This window comes from Pipra filicauda, unplaced genomic scaffold (genome assembly GCF_003945595.2).
Source record: "Pipra filicauda isolate LSUMZ 115617 unplaced genomic scaffold, ASM394559v2 scaffold91_size2508729_pilon, whole genome shotgun sequence".
Classification (NCBI taxonomy): domain Eukaryota; kingdom Metazoa; phylum Chordata; class Aves; order Passeriformes; family Pipridae; genus Pipra; species Pipra filicauda.
Window position 1 is genome coordinate 1,579,697 of NW_024105109.1, and position 17,812 is coordinate 1,597,508.

The following is a 17,812-nucleotide window of genomic DNA, read 5'->3' on the forward strand; positions in this document are numbered from 1 at the left end:
AGTTCCTTTAACCTTCTCTTCCTGAAATAAGTATTAACCTGAAGTGAATGACATTCTGTCAACGCAATATATTAATCTGCTAGAAACTTTTTGAAATCACAGTGCATGTGCTGTAGTTTTCTGTAGACAGGCCTATATACATCACTGCATGTGTATCAGACTTGGTATTGCTCTGTTACAGAAGCAAAATTATGTTGCTGCTCTGTGTTTATTTAATAAGAGACTGAAGTCTCCAATATTTAGAAGGAATTTTCATAAAAAACAAAATTAATTTATGTGCATGAAAGCACCACACCATTATATATAAATAGCTTTATGCTTAACCGAAAGAGTAAGTTTTCCTAAATGTACTCTCAACATTGGTTCTCTTTGATGTGCAGCTGTATGACTTACAAGTAACAGGGCATGGGATGCAAGGTAGCTCATATGCAAAAGAGAACACTGTTTAGAGCAGATCTTTTAGGGAGATAATGTCTTTTTTGCTTCTGAGAAGCAGGCTATCAGGAGGTTTCAATGGTGCTGTTAGGCTCTGCATACCAAAGCATGCTTTTTAAGATGCCAGCTCATATAAAACGGATTAGAGAAGCCAAGAGGAAAATATCTGGCAAAAGAACTAAATTTGGACAGATACTTTTTAAAGCTTTATTGTATTTTAAATTTTAGAAAAATAAATGACAATTAAATGGAAAAGCAGGGCTAGAAACAAATATAACATTTTATGAGTTAAGGTTCTGTAATACTCTTTTTCCTTTTTTTTTCCTTTTTCTTTCTTTTCTGTTGACAGCAAGTAAAACTTCAGCTATCATTTCAGAGCATTTGCACCTCTGTGGTTTGCTAGGTTATTCACCCTATTGCGTGTAATGTGCACTGCTTATGGCTGTATATCCTGCAAAATTGATTGAAAACAGTAAGATTTGCTTTTCTAAGAAGGATTTGGAGAATCTAAAGTTTAGTAGTTGAGTTGCCCTGTTTGATTTTGGGTTGTTTGGTTGTTTTTTCTTCATTTACAGGCTTTTTTTTTGAGAATGCTTTAGTTCTGGAGTCTTTGTTAGGCCTACATAGCCAATCTATGAATTTTTTTGTCTGATTCCCTTCTTTTCTTAGGAGAATCTTTTTTTTCTTCTTTTTATCTGTTTCCTCAGGTGATGATATCATTCATATTCCAAGGTTGGAGCTCTGCTGGCTCAATTTTTGTTTCACGTGGGAGGTCTGGTTGGAATGTGTGTGTAGAAATGAGCTATAGCTGTACTATCTACCTTTGTTGTCTTGGAGCAAAGTTGTCCCAGAGCAATATATATTGTGATAGTGCACATCTCAATTGAAAAGTGCTGCCGTTCTGTGTCCTCTCCTTTGTCTCTCGTAGAGGGAGTAGAGGGGAGGAGGGAATACTCAAAACACGTCCTGTTTGGCCAGAAAATATTACCTTATCAGACACTGAAAGTTTGGTAGGGTATTGGCTTATTCTAGAAGAAAAGGACAAGCCAGAAAGGAACATCTCCCAGATAAAATTCTGGAATGAATCAATGAGACAGTTGAGCAGAAAGGATGGAGAGGTGCAGAGAGTAATTATCTGTATTTATGAGAAAAAAAAGGAGGAAAAAAACAACCACTCCAAAACCTCAGGAAAAAGCAACAAGGATGTTCAAGATGATAAAGCAAGAACTTTTTCTTTAAAGATGAAAGCAAGTTTTTGATACCAGAGTGTCACGTTAAAAGGGGCAGAAGAGACGAATTTTCTGTCCAACCTGTATTAATTTATTTTTTGTCTATCACTGTCCCCACCAGGAGATCAAAGCCTTTTAATGTCCAAAATAGTCTATTAAGCATCTCACCTAATGAGACCCTTGGTTTAACAGATTCACTGAGACGATCAGGACATTTGATACCTTCTTATATAAGGAATGCACTTAATAGTGATAGAAAAACCCCCTCAGCAAGTTTCTTCTATGAGTTATTTCGCCATCGACAAAACTGTCAGCAACTAAAAACAGACTCACTCTAACAGTTCATGAAATAACATGTTTATTCATACAAATTTGTGACAATTAATGGGGTTTGCTGTGTCTGGAATAGGATCTAACTGCAAAACCACACCTAAACTATACAGTAATAATAACAAAGCAAAGCATAGGCACGCATGCTAAAGCAAAAGCAACTTACAAAGACATAAAACAACTCTACAAACTTAAGCACAAGTTTTAAAGAAAAGCAAGTTACTAAGAATACTATGAAGCAAAAGTAAACTCTAGTTATTTAAAAGCAAGTAATTAGCGTGCATAAAATAAGTCTCACCTTCTAGGTGTCCCCAGATGTGGAAGGAGAAAAGGCAGCCCATCAGCTACCTCCACAGAGTTGATGGAATTTTTCCCCCGTTTTTGCTTATGTCCAGTCTCTTTTTATACCTTTTCCTTAGGCAGTTTGAGTGACTATAGTCAATAAACTAATTTTGGGGTGATGGTAGACAGATGAAATAGGCCCAAGGGTCCACTTCCTGAGTTCCCGGCAGCCAAGATGTTCAAGAAAAAAGGCCCGTGTTATTTCCATATCACTCCTTTATTCGTTTTAATCCTTTTGTCAGTTTCTGGGAATGTCTCCCCAGGTGCAAGGGTTTTTCAGGAAGCCATCAGGAGGCTTTTTTTCTCCTTTGTGTGGCCTTTCTATCACCTTACACAGAGGAAGTGTTTTTTTCATCCTAGAAAAGAGAAGGCTTCAGGATGACCTAATTGAGGCCTTCCAGTACCTGAATGGAGCCAACAAAAAAGATGGAGAGGGACTAAGTTCCTGGCCCAGAGGTCTTTTTGGATGTCTGTGCTACAGGTACAGGTCACCATCTGCTTGGTCCAAAAGCTCTGTACAGTTCTGCCTGTGTGCTGTTTTTGGTTACCTAGGAAAAAAAAACGAAGATTTGAACAAGCTTGGGCAGCAACACAGCGTTAAATGTTTAAGGACAATTTCACATGCTGTTGGAAGAGTGGGACTGCCCAAAACAAAGCAGGCATTACTGGATTGTGTGAATAATTTGAAATAAATTGAATAACTAAGGAGGTCTGTTCCCCTCAAAGGGGATGAGGTTTATTACCAGCATCTTCTTGAGCTGTTGGATTTTTTCAAAAGGTGAGAGTACTCATATATAAAAAGGAGTACCAAATTTACCAAATAGAGAAGGTTCTTGTGGCTCTTGGTCCTTCCTGTTTCTGCCTTGATAGATGCTATCAGATTATTCAGTCTGTCTTTTGAAAAAGGCTTGTTCTACTTTTAGGAGATAGAAGAGTCTGTTCTTACCATATTTTAGCTAACATTTGGTAACCAGCAGTGAGTGAGGTAAAATCTTAATGAAATGAAATACAGATGGGTTTGGGTTGATGGAAGTACTGTTGAGTAAACCCAGAATTTAGCTGGTCTTCCAGGTTGAGAAACTCTTAAGTGGCTAAATTAGATTCACATGTAGCAGAAAGACACCTTTCTTCTGCAGGTGAGACACACCCAGAGCTTTTCTTACTTGTTTTTAAAGTGGTGATGTTGAAATTATCAAACCAAAACATTAATTAGTTCATCCAGTTACTTCTCTAGGAGTGGTCAATCCTCTTGTTTCCATGAGAAGTGTATAAAAGTGTAATGAACAGTTAAAACTTTGGAGCAACTGCTAATGGGAGCAGTTGCTTACTTGCTATATCAATTAGTATTAAGCTTATCTCTTCAATAGGAAGATGTGCTGCTTCAAAACCAGGATTATTTTTGATGCCACTGTGTAGCTTCCACTTTGTTGCATAAGCATCTGTATAGATCTTAGTAATTCTGAGTTGTATTTTCTCTTTTATTTTTTCACTGATCAGCAGAAATCAAGAAAAGAGATTGAGTAATTCACTAACACGGGACAAAGACCTCTTTTCTTCTTTCTAGTCAAACCCCTGCAGATTTCATGAGAGAAAATTTATTTAAGGTGTTATTTATCTATTTTTTCCTAGTAGTATTGGTGATTATTCCCATGTCACAGAAAGATGAAACAAAATCAAGAAGCGAGTTCAGCAGATGGCAGTTTCAATGGAGTATGTTTCTTTGATCAAAAGTTAATAAGATTGCAAAATTCAAATATAATTATTTGAAGGTTATTTTTATGAGGTTCATACTGAGTAATATAGAGTAACATATATAATATATATTTTAAATTAATGCTCTATGGTAATTAGTCTTTAGGATATACTATCTGCTGAAAAACTCCTTTGCCAAACTAAAGTGTGAATTCCCCATAACATTCTGGTAGCAATATTGACCAATTCCTGAATTTCACATGTTACAAATGAGGAAGGCATCAGGAGGAGAATTTTCAAGGTAACAAAACCAAAAAACCAAAACATGGAAACCAAAGCCTAACAGGCTCCCATTAATATTGTTGATAATGCCCCTTTAAATACAAGCATTGTTAAAGTCTTCTTTATGAATGCATTTTCTTTATTTTATATATATAGATAAATAGATAGATGCAGTATACAGGTACACACTGAGAGAGAGCATCTGTGTGTGTGGATGCTATTCAGTTCCTTTGTAGATGCACTCTTACACTGGTTTATTGTAAACCACAGCCTCATACTCTTTTCCTTTGCTGTATTTCCTTACAGCACTAATAATTACCATTATTTCCTATTAATAGGGGAAATTATACGCTCTCTTTTTAGTATGTAAGAGATACTTGCTTTAGTTTATTGAAGAAATGTTTTGCTATGGTTGTGAATTCTTATTATTTTAGAAAATGATGTAACTGATGGCCGTGGCTTTTGCAGTTCTGTTGCTCATACAATGGTATATGCAATTTTCACTCTTTGCTTTTGGATTATTTCCAGTGCCAAGAAGGAAGCAGGAGCATATGAGCACTGACGTATTATCAAGAGCAAAGTGCAGAAAATGGATTTCTGCAGCTTGTTAATATTTTGTAATTATTTGTCCTGTCCCAACTTGCATGTTTGATTTGCCCTGAAGGTTCTCTGGGAATGTGTGTTCACCTTCCATCTTATACCATCACATAAATTTGCAGTGAATTAGCTAGGTGACTCACTGGATAATATTGACTCACTTTACTGATGCAAAATCATATGATGTCTTTAGCATTTATTTAGAGTCCTTTCACAGCACTTACTGGCATGTTTGTTAAAATATGGTTGGTTTGACAGATGTGACAACCTATTTTATGGAGGTCTTACCATAAAATTTGCAAGACAACATATGTTTTCTCACAAATGGTAATGTTGTACAGTGTTTCTATAGCAATCGTACGGTTTTGATGTGCTACAGCTAATGTGTTGAAGAGAAATTATTTTAGATGTTTGTGGTTGCATACTAGATAATGAGTTTGTTGTGATAGATTAGAATTGAGAAATAGGAATGTGATGGTACTGGTAACCCAGGGTATCCCGTAAAAGCACTTTGCAACATATAACAAATATTTCGAGGCCAAGCCTTGAGGTCTGATAGAATTAGTGTGGCAATTGAACGTGAATCACAATAGTTAATCCCTCAGTGCATGCCGAAGCTGGCACCATTAGCTCTAATTTCCATTGAAGCAAAAGAAGGAGATCAGTCTTGAACAGCAGCTGGACTGGAGCTGCATATATCTGTTCCACACGTTTATTTCTAGGCTTCAGTTTGTTGCCAGGCTTTATCCAGCCCCTCTCAGCAGTGCCCCAAAGTGGGGCTGTGCTAGCGGTACTCCGTCCTTCCTTTCCTTCCCACCGCTCCTGCAAAGCAGGGCAGAATGATGGGAGTGGGAAGAGAAGTGCAACTCTCTTCCCAACAGGAAGCTGCCAGCTTCCAGGGCCAGTCCTCTTGGCAGTTTTGCTGGCAGTGAGTTTGACCCTCACCCACCTGTGAATTTAGAGTTAGAAGGGAATGATTTCTCTGAAGAAATTGGAAGTAAAAATCTAAGGGAGAGGTTGCAACTAGGACAGTAGAACAGAGGGAAGAGAATCAGAAAGGAATAGATAAGAAAAGGAAGTAAAATGCTTAATAATGCAAAAATACTTTAAGGAGATTAAAAAACAGAAAAAAATAAAGAGTGTTACCAAAGTGTATGAAAATTTACTTACTCTGTGCATGGAAAAGCTGCATAGACAGAAGATTCATGTGGAAGAAGTAAAAGAGTAATTGCAGTATGCATACCCCTTTCTGCAATTATTCAAATTTTGTTTAGAAGGTAACAGTTTCAACATGAAGTTCTAAACCTAAAAATTGTGATGTTATTAAAATCAATACTTACAAATATATATGTGTTTTATATAATACAAGTACTCTGCTTATGCCCTTATGTATTGTCCTGTGCAGAATTTAAATTAACAGAGAGAAACTGGGTTTATGGGGTTGGCAAGGCATGAAAATAATAAAATTATGTAGTCAGAAATCATTCCTACATTTTTTCCAACCTAAACCTCATGTCAAAATATTTTTCTGCAGTTCCTGTTATATACCATAGGGTGTTCAAAGGTGCTAAAGCAGATCTCAGAAACAGAATGCACGCTAATACTCAGCATATCTGCAGATCACTGTTTTATCTTCATATTACAAAGCTGCTTAAAATATCACATCTCTTTAGCCTGAAAATAGTAGCTCTTATACAGCTTTAATTTGCTCTTTATTGCAAAAGAATTTCATAAAGCTTTACAACAAAATTGCTGATGGTATTAGAGGCAGAAACCCACACAGTTTCGTTAGGGTCTCTGATAGCAGTGCAGGTAGGTCTGAAAAAGGGGCTGCAGAGGAAGAGCACCCAGGGCATGGCAGTACTGATGAGTGCAGCAACACATCCGTGTAACACATAGGAGTACTTTGTTCTTCTACTGAAAAAGCAGACAGGAGGAGAGGAGCCTTGCCAGTTGAGTGCTACAGCACTTCAGAACAAAGGTGATGAATAACCTGCAGCAAAGAAGGTTTCTTCCCATTTACCTGTGGGAAAAAGGGAAAAAGCATTTTGTTCACTCATAAGGTAGGAAATGTATAAATGGAAGGAAGTCTGGTTTCACTGAAGTAAATGAGAACTTTGCCATTGCCTTCAAGGAAACCGGACCTTTACCCTTTGCTAAGTTGTTTAAAATTGCAACAGGCTTAGCAGAGTAATTTCTAAATATTACCATACCTGTAATTTAGGACTATGTCACTGTTATAACTTTACTCATTTTGAAGAAATGCAGTTATAAACTACCAAGCCAACCTTTTACTCATTTTCAAAATACTTGTGCAAGCTAATTTAAAGTTTATTCTGACTCTCCTACCTGCTTATTAGAAAGTCTTTTGTAGCACACTGAGAGTAATGGTTCGTGTTCAGTTGTGCCTCTTCAATGAAAATGGCAAGTTTAATAAGCTGTATGTGTCCTCTGTGCACGTGTGTGTATCTGCGTAGGGCGACCGAAGCTTCCAAAGTGCCAATACTCAGATGTCTAGGACAGAGTGAAAAGCAGGGATGACATATATTTCCCCATCCTCTGCCTGTGCTTAGTTCGAGAACTTCCTGGGCCAGATCAAACCATGAGTCCATTGTAAGTAATTTGGGTAACTGACTTTACCTGAATAGGTACATGATGTAATCTGATCCGACAGATATCAACTTAAATACCTATTTAAAAAGCAAATCAATAACCTGTAACCAATTAATACACATGCTTAGCCCAGTGTTTAACTAAGGGAAAACAATTTGTCTCTTTCCAAGAAGGCATAGTCTTCCCAAGGAGCGGGGTACTTGGCAGAAGGGGAATTTGCTTTGTCCCACGTGCCTTTGGTGGGAGAAGGAATTCTATCGTTGCCATTTCGGAAGTATTTGCAAAGAGATCTTTGGCATATTTTAAAATCAGTAGAATTGATTTCTTCAGAACATTTATAAAATTACTGTAACTAGTAATTGGCTGCCAGCTGTGTGTTGATAATTTTTCACTAGGCTGTGAATAGGCAAGAGCAGAGCCCTCAAGGGAAGTAGAAGAAATCTTATCTTCAAAGAGAACAATGAGAATGAAAATATTACTCAAAATTATACTGTAAGGACAAGTGCTTGGAGCAGGAGAGTCTCTTCAGGGGAGGACAACAAATAAGGGACCCTGGCAGGTCCCTTGTTGCTGGTCTTGGATTCCTTGCCTGTTAAATTCTTAGAGTTGAAAATAGTTCTTCTTCACCAAATAATCCAAATATTGAATAGTTTTTCCTGCATTACTGCATTAAAATGTTATTTTTTTTTTTAGTACTGTGGTAAGAGTAACTTTAGAATTAAATTCACTTTCTATGCTGATAGAGCAGATAAACAGAGAGGCAAATTCCTTGTAAGAAAGAAGTCCTTCACAACAGTGATTGCTTTTCCTATGTGTCTGCACAGTACTTAGTGTGGAAGTCTGATTTCTCCACATGAGGTTTGTGCTTCAGATGTATTTTGTTATATTCTACTTACACTGTTCAGTTGTTTGATTTCTCTGACATATTTGTCAGGCTGAAGTTTCTTGACTGCCACAAAAGAGGTGGAAATTTTGTGCTTGCACCATTGTGACTGGTGTGTGGTAGCAGGACAGAGGACAGCCATGCACCCTGCAGTTTGTCTGCTTATTTATGTCAGAGTTATGTCACAAATGGAAATTTCCAAAAATAATAGTTGAAGTTGGTTTTTTAGTTTCATATCTGAGTCCAGTCTAGATTACCTAATGAATTCTCTGCATAGAAGGGTAACCATTTCTTCTTACTACACGTTTCTTTGAAAAAAAACCCAAATTTAGAGAGAAATGTGAGCATAGGTTATAACTGAGACCAGCTGGGCTTGGGCTGAGGCTAGGCATGCCTTTGTGTCCCCTGGCAGAGCAGAGGGTGGGCAGAGCACTAGTGCTTTGGTGCTTAGGTGTTGGGCTTTGTGTGCCTGAGTTCCAGTGAACACATCTGTGTCTGGAGACACTGTGCTTTTCACACAGTCTGTTCCCTGCTGTTGCACGGATTACAAGCAGACACGTTCATGCGTCTCTGTTCTTTCTGTGGCGTTAAATGGTTTAAACTAGTCTCTTGCCTTTTGCACATCAGAATTTGTTAAAGCATGTTGGCAAAAACATGGTATGTGCAATGCTGGAATAGATGTTGTGTGGTCTCCTCTGGCTAAACCTCTGTGATGTGGGTTTATGCACTTGAGGGTGGCTTCTGTCTGTAACCCAGCAGGTCACTTCTGGCATTAAACTGGGAAAAATGGAAGCAGAGAGTTAACATAGCTTTGCTTACTATTCTGAAACTTATATCCTCCAGAAACTGTAGTGAGCTGAGTACTTTTGACATCACCCAAGCACTTGGCAGTGCAGAAGTGTGGGGAGGAAGGACTGTCAGCTGTCCCACTGCAGTGCCACCAACCACCTTTGAGTCCTTCACCACTGCTGCTGATGTTTTTTCAGACGCTGGTTTCACTGTTTCTCAGCTGTCCCTCCTGTATCCTGAGGCAGAGTGAGCACAAAGGATGTGAGCTTAAGGAGTTAAATTAGTGTCTACTGAGCGATCTGGTCCTTAGCCAGGCTGCTAACTGCTATCACAGAACCACAAAATGGGGCAGATTGGAAGGGACCGCTGGAGGTCATCTAGTCCAAGCTCCCTGCTCAAGCAAGGTCACCCAGAGCATGTTACTCAGGATTGCATCCAGACAGCTTGTGAGTATTTCCAGGGAAGGAGATTGGAGTTGGTATAAAACTAACACAGCTAAATCTGCAGTTAGGCTCTAGTGTCAGCCATATCCATAGAGTAGGGATTTGTGTCCAGAGGACTAGTTAAATTCTCAGGGTGCTGGGTATTTCTCTTCCAAAGGGTATGTGCCTGCTCAGGGGCATCCTGCTTAGTGAATAAGCTTGTTAAGCTTTGGAGAGGCAGAATAGTTTGTTTTACTCATTTTCTCTTGATTGGAACTAATAATTGCAAACTGGTAATTAGCATTCTCCAAAGCCCCAGAGAAAATAAATTGTATCATAGCTTACCCTGAAATCATTAAAACATTGTCGATGTGCTGCTAACCAAGGGACCAACTGCACCTTTAAACTGTAGTGATGTCTCTGTGACCCAGGTCACAAAGTTACAGAAATGTGTGAGTGACAGGTACACATCTGGAGGGACTGCACAGTCCTCCCCTCCCTTCTGAGACGTCACCAAGGTCATGTCACATTGGATGTTTTTGCATCATTGCTTTCATATCCAGTCAGTAGCTTCTGACTCCAAAGTCTATTGACCAGCTGCTTATTGGATGGGAGGTAATTGCATAAGCTAAAGGGGAAAAGGGAGGCCATCCACTGGGCTGGGCTGGCATTCTGAGAGGGTGATTCCAGCACACACTCCTCATGAGGCATTCAGACATGTTGTTTAACATTGTGTATTTATCTGGCACTTGGCAACTACATGGTCGGTTATGGTGGAAAAAAGTTAATTTTAAAAAAGTGTGAACTAAACAAAGATAAAAATAATGTAAATGTTTTGAGGGATGTAATACATAAGTTATACTTCTGAAGAAAATACTATTTTACTATCTAATGTGACTTCTACTATTATTTCTACACTTTTGTACTGTCTATTGAACTAAAATAAGGTTCAGCAAAGGGTGACTAATACTGTAAGAATATTGTAATGAGTATTAATTAATACTTTGCAATTTAAATCAGAGACAATACGAAGTAGATCAGAAAAAAGTCTTGGGGAAAAAAAAATCTACTACAAATGGGGTTGCTTTGTCTGCTGTTCCTCACAGTGCTATTAATCAGGCATGATACACCAAGGAACACATTATGTGATTCTGCAAGTTTTCCTGACTCTGCACTTACTAATTTTGCAAACCTATTGTTTCATTAGCGCCAGCCTTTGTACTTGGTATTCTGTCTTGAATTAGGCATACAAGAAAGGAAAGAAGAGAATTATTTCTTTCACTCTTTGCTGTTACCTTTTGTTTGTTGTAGCAGATTCCCACTCTAGGTCTGTGAGTCCAGGCAAACTTCCTGTCACAAATCCTGCAGAAACAACTATAGAAATCTCTCAGCCTGGGAGGGACTTCAGAAGGTCTCTCATCCAACCTTCTGCTCAAAATAGGATCAGCACCAAATTCAGACCCCAGGGTGGTTTGGGGCTTTTTCCCATTGGGTCTTGGAAAACCTCTGTGGACAGAGACTATAAAACCTCCCTGGGCCCCTGTTGCAGTGCTTAGTTATCCTTGTAGTGAAATGTTATCTGTTGGGTTTTTTTGTTTTGTTTTGTTTTGTTTTTTCCTATTTTTTAATGACTGCTTTGTTTCTTATTCCCTTGCTGTGCACCTTGGCAAAGACCCTGATTCAATCTTCTTGCTGATCTCCTTGTAGATATTGGCAAGTGTCTCGGCCATTTCCCACAGGGCACGTGCATCAACTCCCTGCCCATCTTGGGTTCCATGAGTGGGCTTGGTGGAGTTGATCAGTATCCTTCTTGTACTGGAGGGCCCACAACTAGACACAGTATTCCAGGTGCAACCTAGAAGTAAGGAGAGTAATAGGTGCAGTGCTAGGTAACTTTTCAATTCTCGAAAAGTTAAGTTACTGTAATTGCTTACAGAGTCCACATGAGAGTGACAATTCACCATTTGTTTCTTTATTACTGTCAGTTTAAAATTCTTCTTACTTCCTTACCAAAAATCTTCATTTGACTGTTTAATGCTCACGTGTGGCTTTGCTTTATAGAGAGTTGTTTCCACTGGGTTGCAGCATCACAGGGCCATTGGTCTGGCTCTGGTAAATAAGGAAGTTGTGAAATTGTTCCTGCAAGTCTTTTATCACAGTACTGAAGTAGAGGGGAAACTGTACTCTGGAAATCAATAGCTTTCAAGAAGACTGAAGGGTTGTGCTGGATGACTTTAGTGAAAATAAGCATTCAGTGTTATATGATGGCTGTGTGGTCCTGGGATTTATAAACAGGAGCGTGCTAGTATAGAGGATGGTTATTACTACTGTAAAGAAGCATCAGTTATCATCTCCAGCTAAGGCAACTAACAGGTTGCTGAAAAACTGGTCAGAGTCAGAAATGAGGCTTAAAAGTAACCCCAAGCCTGCACCATTCCCTGCAGAGAGCGTTCAATGCCGTAGACAGAAACCTTGAGGGAAGCTTTGTGATTCTAGATATGAAGTTACCACAACTTTCCACCGTTATAATCAGTGAGAACAAATTTCCATTAAATAAGTTTTTGAACTTTAACACAGAATAAAATACTAGATGTGAAAGAGCCTTACTGAGTTTTGAAGTGGGTGTTAATTTGCCTATTCCATAACTGGCTGGTACTTACAGATTAAGCTGATGCAGTTCTCAACACAGAGCCAAGAAACTGCCTTTGTTGTGACTGTACACCATTAGGAGAGAATCATTTAATATATATCCATCATGTTTTCATATTATAATTAATTTTAGAAAGTGGAAAAGATACCATGTAACACTACACTTTCTAACTGCTCATGAGCTGTGCTGTGTGGTGTATACAGGAAAACCAGAAGATGGATTTGCTGATAAAAAACATCTGCCTTCATGTCTCCTTATATTTAAATAGGCTATTTACATGTCCATTCTTCATATGAACAAACATATGTGTATGTTGAGTATACTTATGGAGAAGGACCAAACTGGTGAGTCATTAGGTCCTGGTTTTGTTGGTTTTCATGTTTATATGCTTTTTATTTTTTAAAATTGTTTTCCTCAGTTTGTGGTTGAATTGTCAGTTGGCTTTAACACACACAGCGGTAAAATTAAGAGTAGTTAGGGGCTGGCTTATCAGATCTGAGCATAAGTGGAAAACAACAGTGTTCTAAGCATTTGACACAGAGCTGAGCAAGGGCAATAAATCAACATTAAACTGGCAAAGACTGTTAGCTGCCTGTTAAATGTTGGCTGTCCTGTAGAAACCATAAAGGAAAGGTGAGAATGTTTGATTGGGTTATGAGTGTGTGTGGAACCAGCCCGGGTACAGCAGAAATGCTGGGCTATCTGTCATCCTCTGGTGCAGAAAGAAGGTCACAGATGGATTTGCAAGATAGGGTTTGTGAGAGGCAGCACACGCTTCTCAGCCACAGGGGCATCACGAAGCCACGTGCTGGGACATGCAGTGTCCTTGCTCAAAGCAGCCCTGCTGTGCAGAGCGGGGGGCAAAGCATCTCTTTGCTTCGATGCACTGTGCACAGGGCTGGGAGATAAGGAGGGCCATGGTCCTCCTCGTGCCATGCAGGAGTAAATGGATTTGCAGTGAGGCTGTGGCTTGAACTGAGCCCTAGCACTGCTAGTGGGAAATACCTCGGCAACTCGTCAGCTTTTGCTGTAGTTAAGGTCTGTGGTGCTGCTGTGTATTTCTGTTATTTCATGTTTGTAGCTACTTATTTTTGTATTTTAGTATTTTTCATAGCACTAAATCACATGTTCAGACTTCCACAGACCCTCTAACTTTAAGAGTTACCACAGCCAAGACCCTGTACATTAAAGTTTGTGTTTCTGGTTGTGAGCCTGCGAAGGAAGTAGCCTGATTTTCCATGCTTGCTACGCAACTCTATTTGTGGTGTGAAAGTATCTCTTGTGTTTTATTAAAGTCCTTTCAGAAAATGTAAAGTTGAAATGTAGGGAAATCTAAGTAATTGGTAAAGACTATTTGTAAACCACATTGAAGGTTTTTTGCTATTTCTCCTGGAAGTACTGTCTAATTATATTACATGTGCTTTACAAAGAAATTTAAACTTAATAAAATGGAAATAGCAAATCTATTGAATTACAGCAGATAAATATTTAGAGCATTTCCTAACAGCAGAATTTTAGAATAAACAACACTATAGCCCCACTAAAATAAACTAATATTAGTTTAAACATGTGCTTCACTTACGTATTGCATGGGCTACTGTTGCTAAGGGTGCTGTGTAAAACAGACCAGTAAGGATAAACCTTTCACTGCTAACTCTCAGTGATAATAAAGGAAGAATGGTTTCTGAACTCTCATTTCTGAACTGTGCCTCTGGTCAGAGGCTTTTAATACCCCTCAGCTGAGCTTTGTTTGTCATTATGTAGCTAGTAGGTTTGAAAAGTATATCGAGAAGTTTTTAGTACCTCTTTTTCTATATTTTTAAAATATTACTTAAAGCTTACAAAGAAATGTCAGAAATGTCTTTCTAATGGAAGAGTAGTTAACTCAGTCCCTCAGTTTGTGAGTGAACCTGTTGGGAAAGGTGATCTTAAAAGGTACCTCATCAGTTTCCTTTCTCAGGATCAGAGAAAAAAAAGTACACTCCCTTTCCCATATGTTGTCTCAGAGAAATATTTTCCTACTAAAACAGAACATTTTCTTTCACAGTAAAAGAAAATTTAAAAATTCTTCAGCCTGAACTTGGCAGAAAATTTCACTTTTTAAAGGTGCCACCACATGTTGCTTGCCAAAGTGATTGCTCTTAGGGGAGCCTGCTGCTGCCAGGTACTGCCAAATATGTTTTGGTGTTAGAAATTATAAAGAAGAAATTATTGACACAGCTCTTGGGGTTCTCACATGGCTTATGATTCATTTCCTGAAATATATGTGACTGCATTTGGACTGGTTTTGCCCAGGCTGTGTGTGCCATGCCAGCATGTGAAGCTATTTTAAGAGGTTTTTCTACTCACTGGCCTACTCAAGAAGCTGGAAAATTGTTTGTTCATGTCATATATTTTAAATATGATAGCATAAGATTGCCAGCGTAAGAGAATCCTAGCATAAGGTTAGTTCAGTTAAAATTAGGAGGGCCTTCAAAAATAAATTACAGTAGTCCTGCTTGTACAGAGTTTTGGACAGATTACCATTTAGTCATCATTAATAGTCATGTGCTTGGTTTTTTTCCAGACTTTGGCAAGCCCTGCAGAGATCAGAGAATAAAAATACCTTTCCAGTTTTCTGCATTCCTCATCAGTCCCCATATAATTGCAACACCACTCAGAATTTAAGAAAATCATTCTAAAATAAGAAAATTAGGTTTGCATTTGATGAATCAGGAACTTAATTGAATTGCTGTCTTCTGTATCTTTTATGTTTTTACAATAGGAAGAAAAGGTCACTTTAATTAAAGATGCTTTAGTTTTATTCAGACATTTGATTAAATAAATGAATCAGGATGCAGAAGAGGAATCTGTATTCCAACCTTTAGCTATGGCTTTTTTTCCTGCACTGTTGCTATGGAGAGGCATATAAATATTTGTATCACAAACTAATTTTATTTCACTTCTAGATGGCATGGAAATACAGATAAAAATAGTAAAGAAGAGTTGTTGTAGGTGTTTTATCATGCAGAGTAATGTTTTGGAATGGGTTCAGGCACAGACTAGCAGCAAAAGCAGGTAGAAGGTGCTGTGTTTATGCATCCAACATCTTTCTATCCCATGTTGTGCAGTAGAAATGGAACGAAAGTGTCCATTTGCAGTTTCCTCTTTTCCAATTTTTTTATAGTGCTAGTTGGTATTTGTCTTTCTAATAGCTCGTATGTTCTGGGCCGTTTGTATAAAGGTGTAAAAGAAAGAACTTCAGCTCAGTAGCACGTGTCCATCCTCCACTGAGGGGATGGTACAGAAACTGCACAGCTGCTTAGGAGCTGGAAGGTGCATAAATTGTTTCTTCATATGATCACTCACATCTTTTCGTGTCGGGCCTTTTTCTTTCCTCGCCTGCCGAATTGCCTCGAAGGAGGCAGTGATGCTGGACACCAGCCTACAGCCTCCCGAATTCCAGCAGTGCTGGGCATCTCCTTGTCTCTGCTCCTCACCATGTCCTTTGGGCTGGTCTCCATCTCTTCTCCCTCCTGTAACTGTTGTCTCTCAGTCTTTTTCTTTGGGGACTTCAGTCATTGTAACTATTTCTTAGTATATCAGGGTGGTTCCAGCCTTCCAGATGTTGCAAGACCCTTGGATGACAACCCCAGGTGGTGTGAGATAGACGCCTTTGGCACAGTTTAAACTCTGCTCTTGTTGCCTCTGCAAGTTCTGTGTTATGAAACATCCTCTCTAACAAGAAGCTTCACAGAGCAGCTCTGGTTTCTCTTTCTCAGCAGATATTTTCAACACCTGGGATTGTTATCCTGGTTTCACATAGAGAACTTTCTGGTGACATCCTAAGATAATGAAAACAAAACTAGTTAATAACAGGATTGGAAACAACACATATTGCCCTAGCAGTCTACTACCTCCCTCTTATATCACAGGCTGTTTTTGTTCAATCCTACAACAACAACATAAAACCCACAACAAAACAAAGGAACAACAAAAAATGAAATACTGAATAACAGTTAACAGCTTGGTGCAATGGGAGATGGGGGCAGCGTAATGTCAGTTGTTCCTTGACCTTTTAAAATCCCTTAAAAGCTTAAATATTTAAGACCAGATGAGTTTTGTGTAAGGCATTATTCATCAGAAAAAGAATTAATTAACATACAAATTGCATCGTCATTTTCTGAGTCTTTTGGTGGGAAAAGCAACGCCTCTGTTAAAACTGTGTCTTTTGTAAAAGTCATGCATAACAGGCTTGTGTTTTTTCGTTTTTAAGTACCAAAGCTCAAGCTCTTTTCTTTGGTGTAGTTTTATTATTCACAGTAGGATTTGGAAGTTCCCTGCTTTCAGATTTTGCTGGTTTGTGTAACTCATCTTGCTGCCACTGTACTCAGCGTATCTTCTCGTTTCTATCTCCTCGTTTCTCTCTTCTCTCGCAGCAAATGAAGCTGGCGGCTGAGTCACTGAAGGAGTAAACACGGAGGAATGAGGATGACTAAAGGAGTCACATGTGAGGGGCACTGCTCGAGCGTGTGTTTGTGGTGGTGTGTGGCTCTCAGTGCACGCTCCACCATCTACTGAGTAGGTGGCACCTGCTTATGTGAAACTTGGTAAATAATCTGACACTGTAAAAAATTATATTTTCTCCCGCTCTCTTTGTTTCTCACATGTAATTGTTTGCAAAGTCAACACCAAATAAAGCACTCCAGCTTATGCCAGGTCTGGTTGAAATCTGCCAGACTCACTGTGCTTTGAGTGATTGAAAACAGATCCTGTGAGGAAGCATCCAGAAGCTAACTAGAGTTTTCAGCTGCAGCTTTCTAAAGGAAAAAAAAGGTAGAGTATTATTTAATTCACAGTGTATTGTCCCTTTGGGGTTATTGCCCCTTTTGTCCCTTTATTGCAATAGCTGATCAATCCTGTATTACTCCAAAGACTTGCTTATTAGCCACTGTTTGCCCATAGCAAATTAATTTAAATATTTTATACATCACATAGGGAACAACCATGTACTAAGATCTGAGAAATATTGAACATAAATATCATAGAGTATGCATTATATACTCCTGTGTGCTGGCTCTCTAAATAAGCCTCAGTTAAAATCTTTTCAAAAGCTAGGTAAAAAGCATTCAGTAATAGTCAGGTTGCTGATCAGTGATTTAAGTGTATTTATTTTTTAATTTACATTGGATTTTGGTATCACTTCCCTGGATCTTGAACTGCAGTATTGTGTGAATGGACCTTCTGATTAAGTGAACCGACGGTAACAGATCAATTAAACTTCATAGTTGATATACCAGTCCTTGAGTCTGTGGTGATATCTGATTTATTTTCATTGCATTTCACAGAAAGGTAGTTTTCCTAATGTTTCATTGTTTTCTGACAGTAAGAGGACCCAAAACCTACAGTGTTTGCTCCTGTGACCTTGGGACAGTTTACTTTCGGCTGCTGTGACCTTCCTTTTTGGTAGATGTAACTTACCTGTACGTGAGACTTGCTGCAGTTTTGTTTGGAAAAATCTGCTGTTGCCATAATTAAGGTATTTGCCTACTTTGCACATTCTAGATTT

The 17,812-nt window shown here is 38.7% G+C and overlaps 1 protein-coding gene across 2 annotated transcripts in view; it reads left to right on the forward strand.

Moving 5' to 3' along the window:
- ANO10 (anoctamin 10) overlaps positions 1–17,542 on the forward strand; it is a 125,274-nt gene extending 107,732 nt beyond the window's left edge. For both annotated transcript variants that reach the window (XM_027733332.2, XM_027733333.2), the window contains exon 13: positions 16,683–17,542. In XM_027733332.2, the coding sequence (XP_027589133.1) occupies positions 16,683–16,718 (36 nt within the window). In that variant the 3' untranslated portion in view covers positions 16,719–17,542. The remainder of the gene's footprint in view (positions 1–16,682) is intronic.
- Positions 17,543–17,812: the final 270 nt, after the last annotated feature.